At 39.9% G+C, this 18815-nt stretch overlaps 1 protein-coding gene across 9 annotated transcripts in view; it reads right to left on the bottom strand.

Moving 5' to 3' along the window:
• Positions 1 to 16272, bottom strand: part of DNM3 (dynamin 3) — a 532818-nt gene extending 516546 nt beyond the window's left edge. For 8 of the 9 annotated variants that reach the window (XM_034666737.1, XM_034666735.1, XM_034666736.1 and 5 more), the window contains exon 1: positions 15455 to 15615. In XM_034666737.1, the coding sequence (XP_034522628.1) occupies positions 15455 to 15615 (161 nt within the window). Of the gene's footprint in view, positions 1 to 15454 lie in introns of all 9 variants that reach the window. The other variant, XM_034666734.1, reaches the window with a different exon arrangement.
• Positions 16273 to 18815: the final 2543 nt, after the last annotated feature.

Raw genomic sequence — 18815 nt, 5'->3', positions numbered from 1 at the left:
TGCCTAGAAGAGGGACAAGTAACTTGAGAAAGATGAGAAAGTGGAAGGTAGCTGAGGTACCCAAGAGAAGAGGAGAAAGGAACCTTGAGTTAAAGATAATAGGAGCTAGCCTGGTGAAAGATCACAGTGTTCCTTATAAAGGGACTCATGTGAAATAGGCAAAGAAATGTGGAACAGCATGGTGAATATGTGCAGGGCATGAAAACCAGTTGGATCCAAGTATAACAGATAACCTAGAGAGGCTGGGTCATGCAGGGCCTTTTATGCCATGCCAAGAAGGCTTAGATTTTATGCTGTTGGCATTAGGAGCTGAATAGTTTTCACCAAGATAGTGACATCATTTAATTTTAATTCCATATCAATCATGGTATGGCTGTGTGGAAGCTAGGTTGGAGGGTTACAGATGGTGAAAGCAAGAAGTCCACTGCCATAGTCCAGAAGATGAATGATGCCAACTTGAACTCAGTGGTTGTAGGAATTAAGCATAGGTGATTAATTTCAGAAATACTTAGTAAAATGAGCTGTCTAAAAATCATCAGTGACCTTGGCAAGGGCAGTTTCAGTATACTGATGGGAATGGAAGACACATTTCATTCCTTATCCACAGCTGCAGAAATCACAGGAATTGTGGAAGTGGTGATTACGAGCTCCCAAATCTGGTTGCTTATTAGGAGCACCAGGAGAACTCTTCAAAATACAGATTATGCTGGCTTAACTCCAGACCCACTGAGTCAGTCATCATGAGCCGAGCCCAGGAACCCTTATTTTGACAAGTCCCTTTAGTAAATCTTACACAAATATGATATCCACATATTTGCCTTGGGAGATGCTGTGATGGACCAGCCTTTCAAGTATATTTAAGCCTTGTAACTCAAATCTATTTGATTCCTGGGTTCAGACAGCAAGAGTTCAGACTGTAAAGGTTGTAAAGACAAGGAAGAAGCTAAGCCAACAGCAGAAGAGGGCAGAGGTTAAAATGGGAGAATCCTAATCCATAGCATTAAGAAAATGGATAGAGAAGTACAGATGAGAGAAGGGATAACTAAAAAACCAAGACACATGGGCTAAGAACATTAGTTTATCAAGCTAAGAGCATTAGTTCATCAAACACAGTCACTTTTATCTCATAAGTGTAAAATATAAATCTCTTGAGGTGCAGTGGAGCATGCAATTCTTAATATCGGGGTTGTGAGTTTGAGCCTCATGTTGGATGTAGAGATTACTTAAAAATAAAATCTTAAATATATATATCTTACTAAAAGCTGTGATCTTTCATTCCCAGTCCTAACCCATCTGAAGTTGGGTCAACAATTTAATTAGTGAAAACTCAATAAAAATTAAATTCCCACAAGATACTGTGGGGAATACCAATAAGGAGTTTGCAGTCTGCCTTGGGGACCAAAAAATAATGTAAATCAGTCAGAAACCTTGAAGTCCCAAATAGCACGGAACCAACCCTTAAGTCATCAAGCGGTCAGAGAAGGTAGCAATCTGGCCTCTGATCTCTGACCTCTGCCTCTGGCCCTATCTCAACTTATCAAATTCTTCCTCTCTAATGCTCATTTCAAACCCTACCTCTTTCATGAAATCTTTCCTGGACTCTCCAAAGAGATGTGACATTTTCTTTTAATCATCAAGAACACTCTGTAATTAATTTTAAAGGCACCCAAATTCTGTCTAAACTTCCATCCCCAGTAATAAACAGAGAACTGTTGATACATGACAGACACTGTCCTAAGTGTTTTACATGTATTACTAATGTAATCCTCACAGCTACGCTATGAGATAGGTCCTACTATTACCCCATGGTACAGATGAGGAAGCCAAGGCACCAAGAGGTTCAATAATTTCCTAAGATAGCAGAACTATGTAAGTAGCAAAGCAAGGATGTCAACGCAGGCAGTCCAGCTCCAGACATGGCATGTTCTTTCCACAACACTTTATGAGTTCTGGGGTACACTCTGTGTTAGTCTACATTAGATTCTGTTGAGGGCAAATACTTTTTAATTGCCTTTTCATCTCAAAGTAAGCAAATATATATGTTGATTGTTGGAATTCCTTTTGGTCACAAAAGATCTTGCTCTGCCCAGTCATGGTCGTTCCTATGTAACCAGAAATGCCCACTTTATAACAGAAAAGATGAGAAAAGTGAGAGGAAAACACACTGCAGAGGAGTGGAAAACAAAAGCTACATACGTAAAATGTTTTGAAAATCACACAGAGATTTGAAAAGGTGGGTGGTAACTGCAAGTTCCTGCAGACAGTGACATGAAAGTTGTGTGCTGGAAAATGAATCTGAGAGCAGCAATATCAGCATGGAATGTATGAATGAGAAATGGAGGAAATGGGAGAGCAGGACGCTGTCAGAGTTGTCCAGGTGTAGGGGAGGACCTGGACTAGAATGTTCTGAATAAGGAAATCCCAATATGTATTAGATTTAGGAAGAGGACTTTAGAAATGAAAAAGAAAACTAAATGAGATTTTTCAATGAGTTTTTAGACTAGTACACCACTGAAAAAAAGGTGGATTGTTAAAACAGATTTTAAAATCAAGCTGTTATTCCATTTTTTTAAAAGCTTTGATTTATTTATTTGTCAGAGAGAAAGAGAGCACAAGCAGGGGGAGCAGCAGGCAGAGGGAGAAGCAGGCTCCTCCTGAGCAGGGAGCCCAATGTGGGGCTCGATCCCAGGACTCTGGGATCATGACCTGAGCCGAAAGCAGATGCCCAACTGACTGAGCCACCCAGGCACCCCCAAGCTGTTACTTCATGTTTTTTTTCAAAGAAAAATACAGTTTATCACTAAAACAATTTTATTCATAACTGCTTCATGGTCCTAGCCATTCTTTGAGGGATTCCAGTCTTTTTTAAAACCACAACTATTTTTTTGAAGGCCTGGAAAGGCTGGACCCAGAGAGGTCTTAACCCTTTTATATGTCTGACACTTTTTATCTACTTAGAAATAGTCTATAGAAAACATACATTTTTTTTTTAAAGCCAGGTTTCTCTCTGACACCTGGCAAGCCAAATCATAGACTTTAAGTTATAAAGAAACTTCAAAGTCCTTTTGCTCAACCTGTGTCCCATCTACACCATGCCAAGGAGCCAGTCAGTCTTTAATCCCTGGCCTCTATCCTTCGGGTGATGGAATTCTTACTGTTTCACAGGGAACTCATTCCATTCCTTAACTCTTCTGTTGAGCAGTCTCGCTTACGTTAAGTTTAAATCTGTCTACCTGTAACTTTGACCCACTTGTTCTGTGTCCTCCAGGGATATACAGTCAATCTAATCCCTCTCCAATTAACAGCTCCTCAAATATTTGGAGACAACATCATGACACCACCAACTACTTTCTAACAAATGCCTCACATTAGAATCATTAACCTGGTTACCCTAATAACAGCACAGTGCATATCAACCCTTGTATCCCACTGGGTCACCAAGTTCTCTGAAGGAGCCGTTCTATATGAAGAGCCTCACATAGTTTCTGGCATACAATAGACTCTCAAACTATGACTGTAAATGACTCAGTGAATGAATATATCCATCTGCAAACAGAATTTTCAAACATATTCTTTCTCAACTGGTTTTATCATCTACCTACAACCAAACAAGTTTATTAAATTCTCTGTCCTCAAAAATCAAATAAACATCATATGAAGAAAACATAAACCCAGAAATAATCTAGCTGGTATTCAGGTAAATGAAACATCTTAACAAGTAAGAAGCCACATTGGGGGAAGACAATTTTTATTGTATATCCTCTTGAAATGTCTGAGTTTTTAACATATGTACTATTCCTTTTTTCAATTAAAACATAGTTAATTTAACAAAATAAAAACAATAAAATTATCTCCATTTTAGGTTGCCAGGTAGAATAGTATGGTATAGTGTGAATTGTGCCTTCTGTAATAAAAAGATCTGTCCTATCACACAAATATAGAATCATCAAATAAATGACTAGAAATAACACTAGATTTAATCTAGTCCGGAGGCATTCAACAATTCTGAGAACAACTGTAGTAAGAAATAGGGACGCCTGGGTGGCTCAGGTGGTTAAGCGTGCCTTTGGCTCAGGTCATGATACCAGGGTCCTGGGATCAAGTCCCAAATCAGCTCCTTGCTCAGCAGGGAGCCTGCTTCTCTCTCTGTCTGCGGATCTACCTGCTTATGCTCTCAATCTCTCTCCCTCTCTCTCTGACAAATAAATAAATAAAATCTTTAAAGAAAAAAAAAGAAATTTCATATTGCAGGATGATATACATATACAAATATATAACTAATACAAAAGTTCCATGTATGGTACTTATCATTACTACTTGGGATGCACTCTGATTTTTTTTAAAAGCTGTCACAACCCATTAAATTGATATCATGTCCTGCTACTAAGTCATACCCACTGATCTAGTCCAACACCAATTTATTGATAAAGAAGATACAATTCTGCTTGGATAAGTTGTGTATACAGAATCACACTGCTAATTCATACAGCATTAAATGAAAATGAGAAATGAAATGCAGCTCCTGACTTCGTGGAAGCTGCAAAGAGTTGAGCAGACAGACAAGGCAACAAATTGTGCAGTAAGATCCCTGTGCAGGAAGGTATGAACAAGGACCACCAAGGAGGGGCCACTAAATCAGACAGGAAAAGCTGAGGAAGACCAGCAGGATGACGGTTATCATTGCTTTCCCCCATGGTGCCTCAGCTTACCTGAGGCAATCCTTTAGCAAACATCCATGTCAAACTAAATAACTCATGCACACTCCTAATTCCCTCAGCAGTTAAGATTTCATCTGTTTTTTCTTCCTATTTCCTTACAATATAGTGACACTCACACTCACACTAAGCAAGACTTCCTGCTTCCCATTCTTGCTCTTGTTCTTAAAGCAAGAGATTCACGATCCTTCCACCATTTCCTTCTCCAACAACTTAGAAAAAAATCCCTGAGAAAAATATAATATTAATAGTAGATAAATCAAATCAAGTATCCACCCCCCACAGTTTCACATGTTTTTTGTTAGGATTAAGTAAACAGATCATGTAAAGTTTCTTAAATTGAATCCACAAGGACGGCAATCCGTATTCAAAAAGTTATATTGGTATTTCTAGAGAAAAGTGCAAAAATCTCACCACACAGTGGTTATTGTCCAGGAAGTAACATTCAGAATCGTGAATGCTGGGATCCATGAAAATAGACTGCAGGACTTTTCCCCTCTTTTAAATATATGAAAAGGATGAATCTCAGTTTTGTTAACCAGAAAACTGAAACACACACACACACACACACACACACAAACAAATCTCTAAGGTTGCTCTGGATAAGACACCCAAAGCTATTCTTACACAAATGTTCTGAGGCATACCTAGTAACACAAAGATAATGTCATTCCAAATGGCACCAGTTAACTAGCTCAGAGCTGAAATTGGTGGTTATAAGTTGTGAGAATGACAATCAAGTCAGAATATGAGTTTATCTACTGAAAACAGTCACTGGATATTACTTCAACTTCTACTATACAAATTGCAGTACTTCTCTAACATCTAGTAACACCAGACACAACTATTTTTCTGTCTTACCTCCTGATCCCTTGGCTATAGGTCTTTTCTGTTCCTTGGGCTTAACTCATACTCTTGCTCAGTAGTTCTGCTTCTCCGGTTGGACTCTCCATTGCTTTTCCCACTTCTACCCCATCTTTGCTTATAATTTCACCTAATATTTCCAAAAGATAAACAGATATGCTAAGAATGCTTTATTCCATGTCATAGAATCAAATACTGTCCTTAAAATTTATTCTCTGGGAGAATGAAGGAAAATTTCAGCAAAATTCATTGTAATTCTACTATTGGAATGTTATTCATTCTATTGTGTTCATTATCTCGAGTATCACCATTTAAACGCTAACATGTCACTTAACTTTTTCCAGCTCAATCTTCCTCATTTTTGAACTGAAGTTAATAAAACAAGTCTTTTACTCCCCTTTCGGGGATATTGCAAGGATTAAGAAAAGAATAAGTGGAAAAGTGCTTTGGAACTCTTGGGAGAAAAGAACATACAAACTGGATATATGCTGCTTTATGCTGCTTAACAAAAAAACTACACTATGGTAATGCTAAATGTGGGCACTGCTTTCTCCAAAGAGGGCCCATATATACTCTAAGTTAGTATGATCTTAAAGTTAGTATTTTGATGCAGCTATAATTTTCCAACATGCACAAAATAGAGAATTTGCAAATATGCATTAGTATCTATCATCTCTCCTACATTTATTTTTGTTTTTAAAAATATTCAGAAAACAGGACGCTTGGGCGGCTCAGTCAGTTGAGCGACTGCCTTTGGCTCACATCAGGATCCTGGAGTCCTGGGTTGAGTCCTGCATTGGGCTCCCTGCTCAGTGGGGAGTCTGCTTCTCCCTCTGACACTCTCCCTTTTCATGCTCCCTCTCTCATGCTCTCTCTCTCAAATAAATAAATAAAATCTTTAAAAAAAAATTCAGAAAACTTCCAGTCTAGATAAAAGACTTAGACTAGTAGCCATTAAATGGGTTCTAGTACCAATTCCAATGTGAGGAGGGGGGTTCCCAAACCAACAAGCTGTGCTCTGGACACTACCTGAGTGTCATACAATTCAACTCAATTCTGACCCCATACCCAAAAATAGCATCAGATTCCAAAGGTTGAGGGCGCGGTCCCACGAGGCTGTACCCTGACACCTCAAATGCCAATCTGAACCTCCTTGGGCTCGAGTAATTTGCTAGAGTCCCACAGGACTCAGAGAAACATTTAACTTACTAGATTACCAGTTTATCATAAAAGGGTATAACTCAGGAACAACCAGATAGAAGAAATGCATAGGGCAAGGTATGGGAAAAGGGCGAGGTGCTTCCATGCTCTCTCCAGGGGATCCAAACTCCCTAAATGTCCATGTGTTCACCAACTCAGGAGCTTTCCGAACCCAGTTCTTTGGGTTTTTATGGAGGCTTCATTACATAGCCATGATTGATTAAATCATTGGCTATCGGCAACTGATTTAACCTCAAGCCCATCTCCTCTCCCAGGAAGTTGGGGGATAGGACTGAAAATTCCAACTCTCTAAACACAGGTTTAACAACAACACGCATTAAACAACCGCTGACAACCACTGACAACCAGTCCCCATCCTTAGGTGTTGTTCAAGCCACCTCGTTAACATAACAAAAAGATGCCTTTATCACTCTCAACACAGCAAATTCCAAAGGTTTTGTGAGCTTTAAGACAAGAACCATGGATGAAGACCAAATAAATATGAGGAATATATTTTGGTCATATGAAAATAAAATCTTTAAAAAGGGTGGGGCACCTGGGTGGCTCAGTCGGTTGAGTGTCCAACTCTTGATTTTGGCTCAGGTCACGATCTCAAGGTCGTGAAATGAAACCCCACACTGGGCTCTGCACTCAGCATGGAGTCTGTTTGTCCCTCTCCCTCTGCTCCTCCACCCCCCCAAATAAATAAATAAAATCTTCATAAAAAAATAATAGAAATATATTTTGGTACTAAATGATCAAATATGTTTTTCTTATAAATCATAATATCACAGCCATCAATTATTGAATGCATATTATGGGCCATACACTATATATTATCATACTTAAAACTCACATGCACATAAAAAAAATAAAGTTTGTATGACTATGCTTATACTGCAGACGAGGAAATTAAGTCCCAGGGAGGTTCAGGGCCTTGCTGAGGAGAATGCTACTAACAAGTCAGAGGCAAGACTGAAACACCAGTGAGCAAAGCCTGCACTCTATCACCAGGATATGATGAGTCCTTTTCAAATATTGGATTTTTGTGATCTAAGAAAAGAAATACCATAAATAGGATTAGTCACCCATAAAATTACTAATTTAAATGGATTTGTCTTTTCAGTCCCAAGCCACTGAAACAATCGACAATGAGGTCCTTCAGAAGCCCTACCCACTTCTAATAGGTACATATATGTTATTCGTGGGTATATCATGACCTTGAAGCAGTAGGAAATGAAAATGAGAACTGTCACAAAAGAGCACTGAGGCACACACTTTAAACTTCTAGAAATAGAGGACTTTCAGCAGGATGTCAGAGAAAAACAAGATCTAAAGCTGTCCTGTATCATTCACATAATTCACGGATTAAATATATCATCCTTTTCCTCAACAACTATCTTGCCTTTCTAATCAATTAACATTAAGGATTTAACACAGTATTAATGCTTGTTGAAATTAATTATTAAAATAATTTCTATGATATCAATGAGCCTCACTCCAAGAATACAAACACAAAAAAGTAAAAATATAAAACAGGCAAAGCTGAAGGGTGAGGATTATTACCCAATACATATATTTCATTTTACCAAAAAGTTAACTCATTTCTTAAAATAGCAACCTTTCCATAAATATAACTCATTTCTTAAAATAGCAACCTTTCCATATTTATATTATTTACTTATACTCAACTTTTCAGAAGCTTTCCTTGATTTAAGCAAGGTCTATCAGTGACCATCCCAGGCACAACTGTCTAGACATACCCACGTGGTGGGAAAACATTAATAATGTGTGAAAACACCCACTATTTCATTTAGTCTCTCCCTGGGCCTGTTCCCTAAAAGTCCCAAATACACTAGTGTGTATTATCTCAGCCAAATTACATGGTCTAAGCCTAAGCCTGACAAAAATCCTGCTCCCTGTTTCCTTCCACTATTGTGTATGAGGGGGTGGGGGGATGAAACATCACTGCTGGTTTGCTATCAAGTAAAGTAATGGAGGGAAATATCAAGGAGGAGGAAAGATTGGTCCAAAGGAAAGGAATGGGAAAAGAAGGAGGCAGAGTGAGGGTAAAGGAGGCACTTTAAAACAATAAGAGGAGGGAAAGAAGCTGATGGCCTGAACAGGGCTCCCAGTTCTGAACACCAAGTTCCAAACTCAACTCTGATTCTGTTTCTGACCTTGGGCAAATCTTTGGTTTCTCTGTATCCTAATGTAGCTCCAGGAAGTTAGCAAAGAAATTAAGACTGAAAAAAGTTTCTTACAGAACCTAGTGAAATGCCTGTCCTTGCTACTGATAAAAACAAAGCTAAGCTACCTATGATAAAACAAAAACAAAACAGAAACAAAAATAAAACAAAACACCACCAACTTGATAATAAACCCTCTAATTTGTCAGCACAGTGTCTAACTCAAGAAATGCAAATCGTTTAGTGTCAACTCTCTTCCTTTCCCCTCCNCCTTCCCCCTCCCCCACTCCTAAACATTATCAACACATTCCACTCTCAGGTTTGCCTTTAGAACCTTTTCCCTGACCTTTTGTCTTCAGTTTACTTCACTACTTTAGCTAAATGCCTTATTCTTAAAAAGAAAATAGAATTCCACTCCCTTCAGCATTAGCACCTTGGAGGTCCTTATAAAGCAGTTGGCCTAATCCATCCCACTCCCACTTAGCCTTCACTGCATCCAGTTATATTTTTAATCTCTCCAACCTTTTTTCTTTCCTCCTACTCTTCTCTCAGGCCCTCTCCAGTACATACTATAGCTCTGTGATAAAGTGATAGTCTAAATTCAATGCTTTGTTGTGGCGTCAGACACTGAGACACAGATAACCACCTCCCCACTTTGACATTGATACTTCAGTACGTGCAGCCTTGGAGTTAAGATGAGACTAGCTGCCAAATGACATTGGAAACTCATATATTGTCCTCTTCTCTCTTATATCCCACTTTAATTTCAGAATTGTGGGTTGTCAATTTTTTTTCTTTTTTGTAAAAATAAATTGACATAGTATAAATTATTTTGTCCCAGTTTGCATTATACCCAACTGCATTTATTTTACAAAACCACTTGAAAGTTGAGATCTCATACCTTATGTTGTCAGTTCTCTTTTTATACATACATCAGCTTCTAGGCATTCATACTTTCTGCTATATTCTTACCGAGTATACTCAGAACTCAATAAATACATGTTCATTGACTTGACTTGCTCATATTTCCCAAGAATACCAATAGGAGTCATATCCAAAGCTAAATCTCAGCTTGGCCACTTACTAGCCATGTGACCCTCCACAAATTACTCGTCTCTAACCCTGAGTTTCTTCCCCTATGGACATGGGGATGTAAAAACAGGTAAAGTAAGGAAAGCATGGAAAGTATACTAACAGTATTTATGCCAGCAACCCAGTAAGGCTAAGCAAACAGTGGCCTCCTTCTTCCTTCCACTTTATAAAAAATGTATTCAGCATTATATAATCCATTGGGATTTTTAAATTAATGCTGAGGGGCACCTGGATGGCTCAGGGTTACGCGTCCAACTCTTGATTTCAGCTGAGGTCATGATCTCAGAGTCCTGGGATTCTTTCTCTCCCTTTGCCCCTCCCCCCAAAAAAGTTTTTAATTAATTAATTAATCGATTAATGCTGACAGTGTGAGAAATTACAAAGCAGACTTAGAGGTAGGCAAAAGTTCGGCCATACAGAAAAACTGGATTATTCTATACAGTACATTAGTTCAGGGCTCTCTTGACTCGGCTCTCTGGTGGGAGAGGGAAAAAATCACCTAGGTAATTCAGCTGCTTGTAGTCCCCTCAATATCAAGTAAATTATAGTAATAAATAAAACATCATCATTTAATTCCATTTACTAGCCCTAACAAAAGGTACTACTAAAGAAAAACACCTAATATAATAAATGCATGTTCCACTGGTAGATAACCCAATAGCCTAATCTCTAGCATAACAGCATAGCTAACTATTAAGTTTCCATTCCTCAAAAGTTCTGGATGACTGCCTATCCAAATTCATTAAAGAAGTTAATCAAGGGCATTTTTTGATATCTGTTAATCAAAAGTATATTTCAAAACAGAGATATCCTATCCAGTCCAGTTTACCTAGTTGTATTGCTTCTCAGATACTATTAATAAAAAGAATTAAGTTGATTGTGGTACTTAAATCCTACCAACTATAAATTTGTGATAACCTGAAGTATATTATGTATGTTAATTCAACAAAAATATCTTTGTAATTTCTGGTTTAGGAATTCATTGTTGAACGAAAAAAAGTTCATGTGTCTGATTCTTTATTTAAATAGACACTTGGGAACCATGAAGCACAATTTTCAGAAATTTTCACAACTTTTTGTTAGCACCCATTTACATAGTAATTTTAACACCTGAAAGCCATTTGTTGAAAAATATTCACTAATTCAGATGCTTTGATACTTAAAAAATATTTTCCCTCAATACAAACCTATTTCTGACTTAAGTTTAATAATATGAAAGCTTCTATGTCTAATCTCATTTGCAATTAGAGAACTCTTCCCTCCTTAATTTTTAACTACTCTCTTGAAATCAGTCAAAAGACTTAAGAATAGAGTAGTATCTATCTAAGCCATATAAATGATTTACAGATTTTTTAAAAAATTATCTGGTTATGTCCATTGCAACAACAGCATCAAATGGCTATTAAGATTCTCAAAAAAACTTTAATTTGATAATCAACATATTTGTCTTTAAAACATCACAATTAAATAAATATACATTTGACATTTCCACATTGAAATGCACTCTCTCAACATAGTCACTTTAAAAAAGTCTTTTTTTCCAAAAAATAAATAAATTAAATAAAATAAAAAAGTCTTTTTTTAATCATTAATCACAAAACCTATTCTACTTGTACAAAATTAAAAGTCTATTTACCACTCAGGCTAGAATAAAATAATGTGGAATTCTCTGCCTATATAATTAGCATTGAAGAACTAATGTTTTTAACAAGTATATCATTATAAAACATTTGCACATTAGCAACTAGTACAGTTTTCATTTAACACCTCCATAAACAAGTTATATGTACTCTAAACACATACTTAAATAAACAACTCAATTACATGCTAGAGCTCCCTTCAAGAATGTCTAATATAGTAAAGAAAAGTACTTATCCTTTAACTTATGTTGCTTCTGCCTAAGGGGTTGCCTCAAATCTGTGAAATGAGGCAAAGTAGACATAAATAAATATAATACTATTAATATGGCAGCTTCTTGTTCATTTAGGTGGTGCTTTTAAGTGTCATCAAAGAAAGAAGTTAAAGTATTAATCAGAGGATTTGGTATATCTAAGTATGGAGGGAGCAGTGTGGCACAGAGGTTTTAGAGGATAGGTACAGAGCCTAGACACCTCAGATTGGATCCTAGCTCCACTGTTTTTATGTTAAATGAAATTAGCCATCAGCAACTTACTCAAACTCTCTAAATCTCAATTTCTTTTTCGGTAAAATGAAACTCATTAGAGTACCTTCCTTTGTGAGGTTTTATGAGTATTAAATGAGATTACCCATGTAAAAGCCTTTAGAATAGACCAGATGCACAGCAAACTCTCAATAAATGTTAACCACTATCATCATCTCACTGCAAAAAAAAAAAAAAAACTGGGTATGAAAGTAGTTGAGTAAATTCAGTTCTTCCATACACAAACCAAACAAATGGGCAGACCCCCACACCAGATAATAAACCCCTATATTCACACTACGGGTCTCAGCTTCTACTCACTAGACCTTACGCTGCCTCTCACCGCCAGTCTGTATCTCATCTAAACAACCAAAAGAACAATCTGGTTACTCACACTATATTACATTAATATGTAAATTCATCACTTCAGAAAGAAGATCACAAACAAGTAGTTCATTCATGACTCATTTTATTCATAACAATCTCAAACTTGTCACCCCAAAATTGGATTTTACAGCTACAGTTAAATGAAGTAAACACATTCACAACCAAATTCATTCAGTGGTATCAAAAAAAAAAAAAAATCAATATAAACTGAGAGACGAAAATAGTCCATTAAATATGGATTGTTAAATATTGAGGAAAATGCATCATTATTTTGAAGACAGCAAGCTTAAATGAGAGCAAAGACAATCCACACAAGCAATGACCCCCTTGTTTTATGACTATATTTGATAACTGTACATACGCCAGAGTCTTAAAATGAAAACAGCTACATGTAAAAGAAGAAAGTTTCATCCTTAAAGGAAAGGACCTTATCTTTATTGCAAAATTTCTGGATAACAAAAAGATAAAAGGTTATAGTGAAATATGAGTAGTTTTTGTCTGCCTAGGACCAATCTCCTTTCAAAATTGAGAACTCATTTTTCCCTAAGGTTGGTTTATAATTAGAAATTAGATTCCTCAATAATTCAATGACCGAAACCTTTATTAAAGTCAAATGACATTTTAATTAATTTTTTTCCTAATATATAAAGCTCTGCTAGGCAAGTGTCATCTCTACAGATAATAAAGCCTTTATATATTTATTAAATGAGTTTTTCCCTCTATGTTCATCCTTTTCTTTGGTTTGATATTATAACAGTAATTAATTATTGGTAAAACTTTTTTAAAAAGCATAACAAAGCATTAATGTATTTTGCTAAATGCTCTGATTTGTATAATGCTTATAATGTCCCTATTTTTCATTCTATCATGAAAAACGTTTAAGCTAAAATAATTTACTCTTCCATATCTCTTTTTTTGAAATTCTCATTTTAAAAGACTATAGCTAGTAAGGGGAAATGTATACAGCATTAAGAAGTGTGTCAGGACAGAATTGAGATATGTGCCTAAAATTGACATTAGGTTCAAAAGCTCTTGACACAAACAATGCATTTATAATACAGGCCCATCCAAGTAAATATATGAAAGATGCATAAAAATATGGTAATTGCATTTGAATTACTTACTATTTTAATCTTAAAGTATTTGTTTAAAAAACAAAAATAGTTACATGACTATTAAGGTACCATGTTAAATATCCTGGAGTTTGAAAATTCAAAAATACATTGTCCTCAAACCTCACTTTCCCTATGAATACCACTTTAAACTTAGTGAATTTCATTGACAATAAATCCAAAAAAGTAAAACCCTTAAGTATATGACGGCCCTATGTATATGTTTGAAATCACATTCATCTGTCACTTCACCATTAGTCTAAGATGACGTATGCAAAATGTTTTACCATCACTTTTCTCATCACTCAAAATGGTAAAACCGAAGTGAAGTGATTAAGAGACTTACGCAAAGATACCAACCAATCGTCAGCAATTTTACTTTTTTATTAGGATTCTAAGCTTTCCAGTTCATACAAGGAAAAAAAGAAGAGAATCATCAGATAGAGGATCCGCTGAGAGAGAATAATATTTACTTTATAGATACTAACATTCGCAAAAGAGATGTGGGAATATCGAAATTTTACACACCACCAAACACTAACAAAAAAAGAAAAAAGGGAACAGGAACCTTCTGAATCTAAAATCACTTAACCAAATAAAAAGAGTAAAGTACAATCTCTGGGTTTTCCCCACTCCGGCCCACTGTCTCCCTGCTGTACCTTCTACCTGGTTTACTCTAGGAAACAGATTTCAGCTTTCGTAATGCTTTCAAACGGGCTTTCCTTGGCAAATGTCTGCACTCCTCAGGCGAGGCCGTTAAGGTAACTTAATCTCTCACGAATTGCTCAGTGGAAGAAATGCCGATTCCCAATTCAAAAAATAATTCTTTAGCTCTTTCTGTGTTAAGAGTCACGACAAAACCCATAACTGTAATTTAGATTCAGCATTTTATCTTGAAGACTTGCAGGACAGATGAGAGCATAGGGAACGGAAGATGATGCTGGGGGAGGGGGCGCAGAGAGAGTGCGAGAAAGATGCTGGTCAATTCCGAGATGATGCAGGAATGACATGGCATCTGGGCAACACAAGTCCACGTTCACCCCCCTCGGAGTCTGTGCCTTGGTTTCTCTGACATAAGCCTGGAGCTGTGAATAGGTGCACACGCGAACACACCACCTTTTATTCTTCGACTCTTAGGGAGAATGGTGGGGAAGCGTGGCTGGATGAAGCTTCACCACAACAAACGGTTTCTTTCTCCTCGCACCCCGCCTCCCCTGCTAGGGGCAGGGGACGACTGTCTCGAACAGTAGACAGCTGAGCGGAGCCGAGAACAGGGGCTAGAAGGACAGCATCTCCGCGGGGGGCTGGGGGGGATAAAACCCCAAAGCCTCGCAGAGAGCCTCAGGGAGGCTGACAGGAAAAGGAGGGGGATGTGGAGCCGGGAAAACAGAGGAGACGCGGACTGGGAAGCTCCCGGGCGCGCTACGCATCCAAGCTACCCGAGGCTGGCGCGCCGGGCGGGGGGGAAGTCGATCCCGGGCGGACCCCCTCCCCTGACTCCCCGACCGGAGGACGGAGAGGAAATGGCTTTGTATCGCAGGATGAAAGACAGACAGGAGGGCCACCAGGCGCGGGGGGGACGGAGGATGCCCGGAGCCGGGACCACCCCGCCCGCCGCTCTGCCCTCCATTGCGCCTCAGCCCCCCGTCCGCCCTTCGACTCCCGCCGCCCGGGCGCGCTCCAACGGCCCCGAGCGGGGTCGCCAACCCCGCCCCCCGCGCCCTGCGCGCTCACCTGCCCACGAAGTTCTCGAGCACCGAGCTCTTGCCCGCGCTCTGGCCGCCCACCACGGCGATCTGCGGCAGCTCCAGCAGGCAGCTCTGTCCCAGCGCCGAGAAGGCGTCCTGCAGACGGTTCACCAGAGGGATCAGCTCCTCCATCTCCCGGTTCCCCATCCTGCCAGCGTCGCCGGCCGCCCGCGGGTCCCTGCTCTCCTCTGCGACCTGGCGGGGGAGCTGGGGCCGCGTCGCTCTTGCCGCCCCTGCCGCGCTGGGTGCTGTCAGCGGGTTCCAGCGCAGACGTCGGATCCCGCCGCCCGCCAGCCGCTCGGCTCCTGACAGCTAACGGCCCGCAGCGCGCCTGCGCGGGCGGGAGGGGCGTGGCCTGGCTCCTCGGCCGCCCAGTCCGCGCCCCTCCTGGCTGCAATTCCGCGGGAGGGTGTCCACTCGGCCAGGCGCGCACGCACTGCCTCCCAGCTGCGGCCAGATGCCACGACCTCTTTCTCCTGCTACCAAGGTTCAGAGGCACAGTTACAGCACTTGGTCAGGGAATCGGCAGCAGCTACAAAGCCAAAAACCTCTGCAAAGCCCTACTGATAACCACTCAGCCCTGTCACCAGCAGTAGCAGCAGTACCTCCGTCGCCGCCAGTCACTTCCTAAAAGCAAATCTCATGTTCTCACGCCTTACTTCAGAACCCAGCTCTTCTCAAGGTGGCCGGCCTGTGGAGTCTAAATTCTTCCCTCTGACATCCATTTCGGGACCTGCGTAGTCTGACCCTACCTAATTATTCAACTCCAACGATTCCATCTCCCAGCCCCGTCGAAGCAAGGAGGAGCCTGTCGTACTTATGCCCAACCACTCCCTCTCTTCAGTATACCACACTTATTCCGACCTTTGCGACACCTCATGCCATTTCTCCTACCCATCTGTCTCCTCCTTTCGGGTCTATCAAAGAGCGTGTACTCTGCACACATTCTGTTAAATTTAGCAAAATGAGACGTGCCTGGGCGTCGGGTCCTTTGCCTGCTGATGGAGACACAAAGATAAATGGTGGTCATGCTTGCTCAGCCTCCTTAGAGGGTTCTTCTTTACAAATAGATACACATGGTCTCCAGGATTTAATTCATGGGCCTTTGCTTATACTCTTTCTTATACTCTACCTGAGGATTTTGCCCTGGCTTTAATTCCGCATTCTGGCTAGCAACTACAGAAATCTAAATTGCTAGCCCACCTCTCTGTCCTTCACCATAGACTGAACTTCAACTGGTCCTGGACCTCACTACTTGAATGTCCCACAAGTACCTCTGACTTAACTTATTCAAAACTGAACTCCTCTATTCTAATCTCAGCATTTAATACTATAAAATACCCTTTAACCCTAAAAAGACTTGCGTAAAAAATGTCCAAATGACCAAGACACTAAGAACAATCCAAATGCCCATCAAAAGATGAATGAATGAGCTGGTATGATCTGGGCATACTTCTAACCAACAAAAAGGAGGGAATGTTTGATACAGCAATAACATAGTTCAATCTCAGATACATTATGTTGAGCGAAGACACCAAAGACTACATATTGTATGCTTCCATTTATATGAAGTTGTGAAATAGGTAAAATTATCTGTGTTGATAGATTTTGATTGCCTTTGAGTTGTGGGTATTGACTATCTTTGTAAAGTGATGGAAATGTTCTGTATCTTGATTTGGATATGAGTATACATTCATGGACTCATTGAACTAAGCATTTAAGATCTGTGCATTTCACTGTAAATTGTATCTCAACTTTTTTAAAAAGAAAAAGAGAAAGACAAAGCTGAATGCACTATCTCCTCCACTGAAGTGTAACCCTAATAGGATACCTGCCCAACACAGCTTTTCCAGGAATCACGCCTCCATCCTCCACACGGTTGAAGATAAAAGGACATGAAAAGCAACTAACCATGCCCTCCAGCTTGCTTCCTATCTCAGCAAGAGATCTGCCGAGTCCCAATCCAGAATCTGGAAGTCATTCTACTCCTTTCTCTCTCTCCCTCATCCCCTACATCAAGTTGGATCCCAAATTATCCCCACTCTACCTCCCTAGAACCCACCTCATCCTCTTCGTCTTTGCTGCCAGTGCCTCATTTATAACTATCATTTGTTAACTCCCTTCTTGTATGCTTCCCATATATATGTACCCTGAATAGATTTTCATTATTGAATTTGGCACATTGCATTGAATCTCTGATTTACACGTCTCTTTCTTCCACTAATGTGATAGGCAGAATAATGTCCCCCTACCAACGATGTCCACATTTAAATCTCCAGAAACTGTGACTATGTTACCTGACATGGCAAATGGGACTTTGCAGATGTGATTAAACTAAGGACCTTGTGATGGGGGAGATTAGGCTGGATTATCCGGATGGGCCCAGACTAATCCCATGGATCCTGAAGAATGGAGAGATTTACCTGGCTGTTTCAGAGGGAGATGTGACTATGGAAGAACAGTCACAGAGATGCAACTTTGCAGGCTTTGAGATGGAAAAGGGGGGGGGCGCCAGAAGCCAAGAAATGTTGACAGCCCCTAGAAGCTGGAAAAATCAAGGAAACAGATTCTCCCTAGAGCCTCTAAAAGGAACGCAGCTCTGCTGACACCTTGATTTTAGCTTGAGGGATCTGTGTCAGACTTCTAACCTATAGAGCTGGAAGATAACAAATTTGTGTTGTTTTAAGCCACTAAGTTTGTGCTAATCCATTATAGCAGCCACAGAAAGCAAATACAACTAATGATAAGCTCCTTGAAGGCAAGATCCATCTTTGTGATTCTCAATGCCTAGCACAGGGCTTAGCACCTAAGGGCACCATAGTCAACGGGGGATAGACATAAACAAATTATCACAGCACAATGTAAAAAGTGTTCCATTCCAATGGTGATATGGACTGACCTGTGTCTCCTCAAAATTCATATGTTGAAGCCCTCAGTGTAGCTGTATTTAGAATAAGGTTATGGGGCGCCTGGGTAGCGCAGTCATTAAGTGTCTGCCTTCGGCTCAGGGCGTGATCCCGGCGTTCCTGGATCAAGTCCCACATCGGGCTCCTCCACTGGGAGCCTGCTTCTTCCTCTCCCACCCCCCTGCTGTGTTCCTTCTCTCGCTGGCTGTCTCTCTGTCACATAAATAAATAAAATATTAAAAAAAAAAAAAGAATAAGGTTAAACGAGGTCATAAAGGTGGAGCACTGATCCAGTAGGACTAACGTCCTTACAAAGGCTTGCTCTATCTCTGCCATGTGGGGACACAGTGAGAAGCCAGCCATCTGAAAGCCAGGAAAAGAGTCCTTACCAGAAACCGAATCGGTCAGCACCTTAATGATGGACTTCCCAGCCTCCAGAAT

The sequence above is a fragment of the Ailuropoda melanoleuca genome, chromosome 8 (assembly GCF_002007445.2).
Source record: "Ailuropoda melanoleuca isolate Jingjing chromosome 8, ASM200744v2, whole genome shotgun sequence".
Classification (NCBI taxonomy): domain Eukaryota; kingdom Metazoa; phylum Chordata; class Mammalia; order Carnivora; family Ursidae; genus Ailuropoda; species Ailuropoda melanoleuca.
The sequence above is the reverse complement of the archived record's forward strand: the minus strand, read 5'-3'. Positions and strand labels throughout refer to the sequence as shown.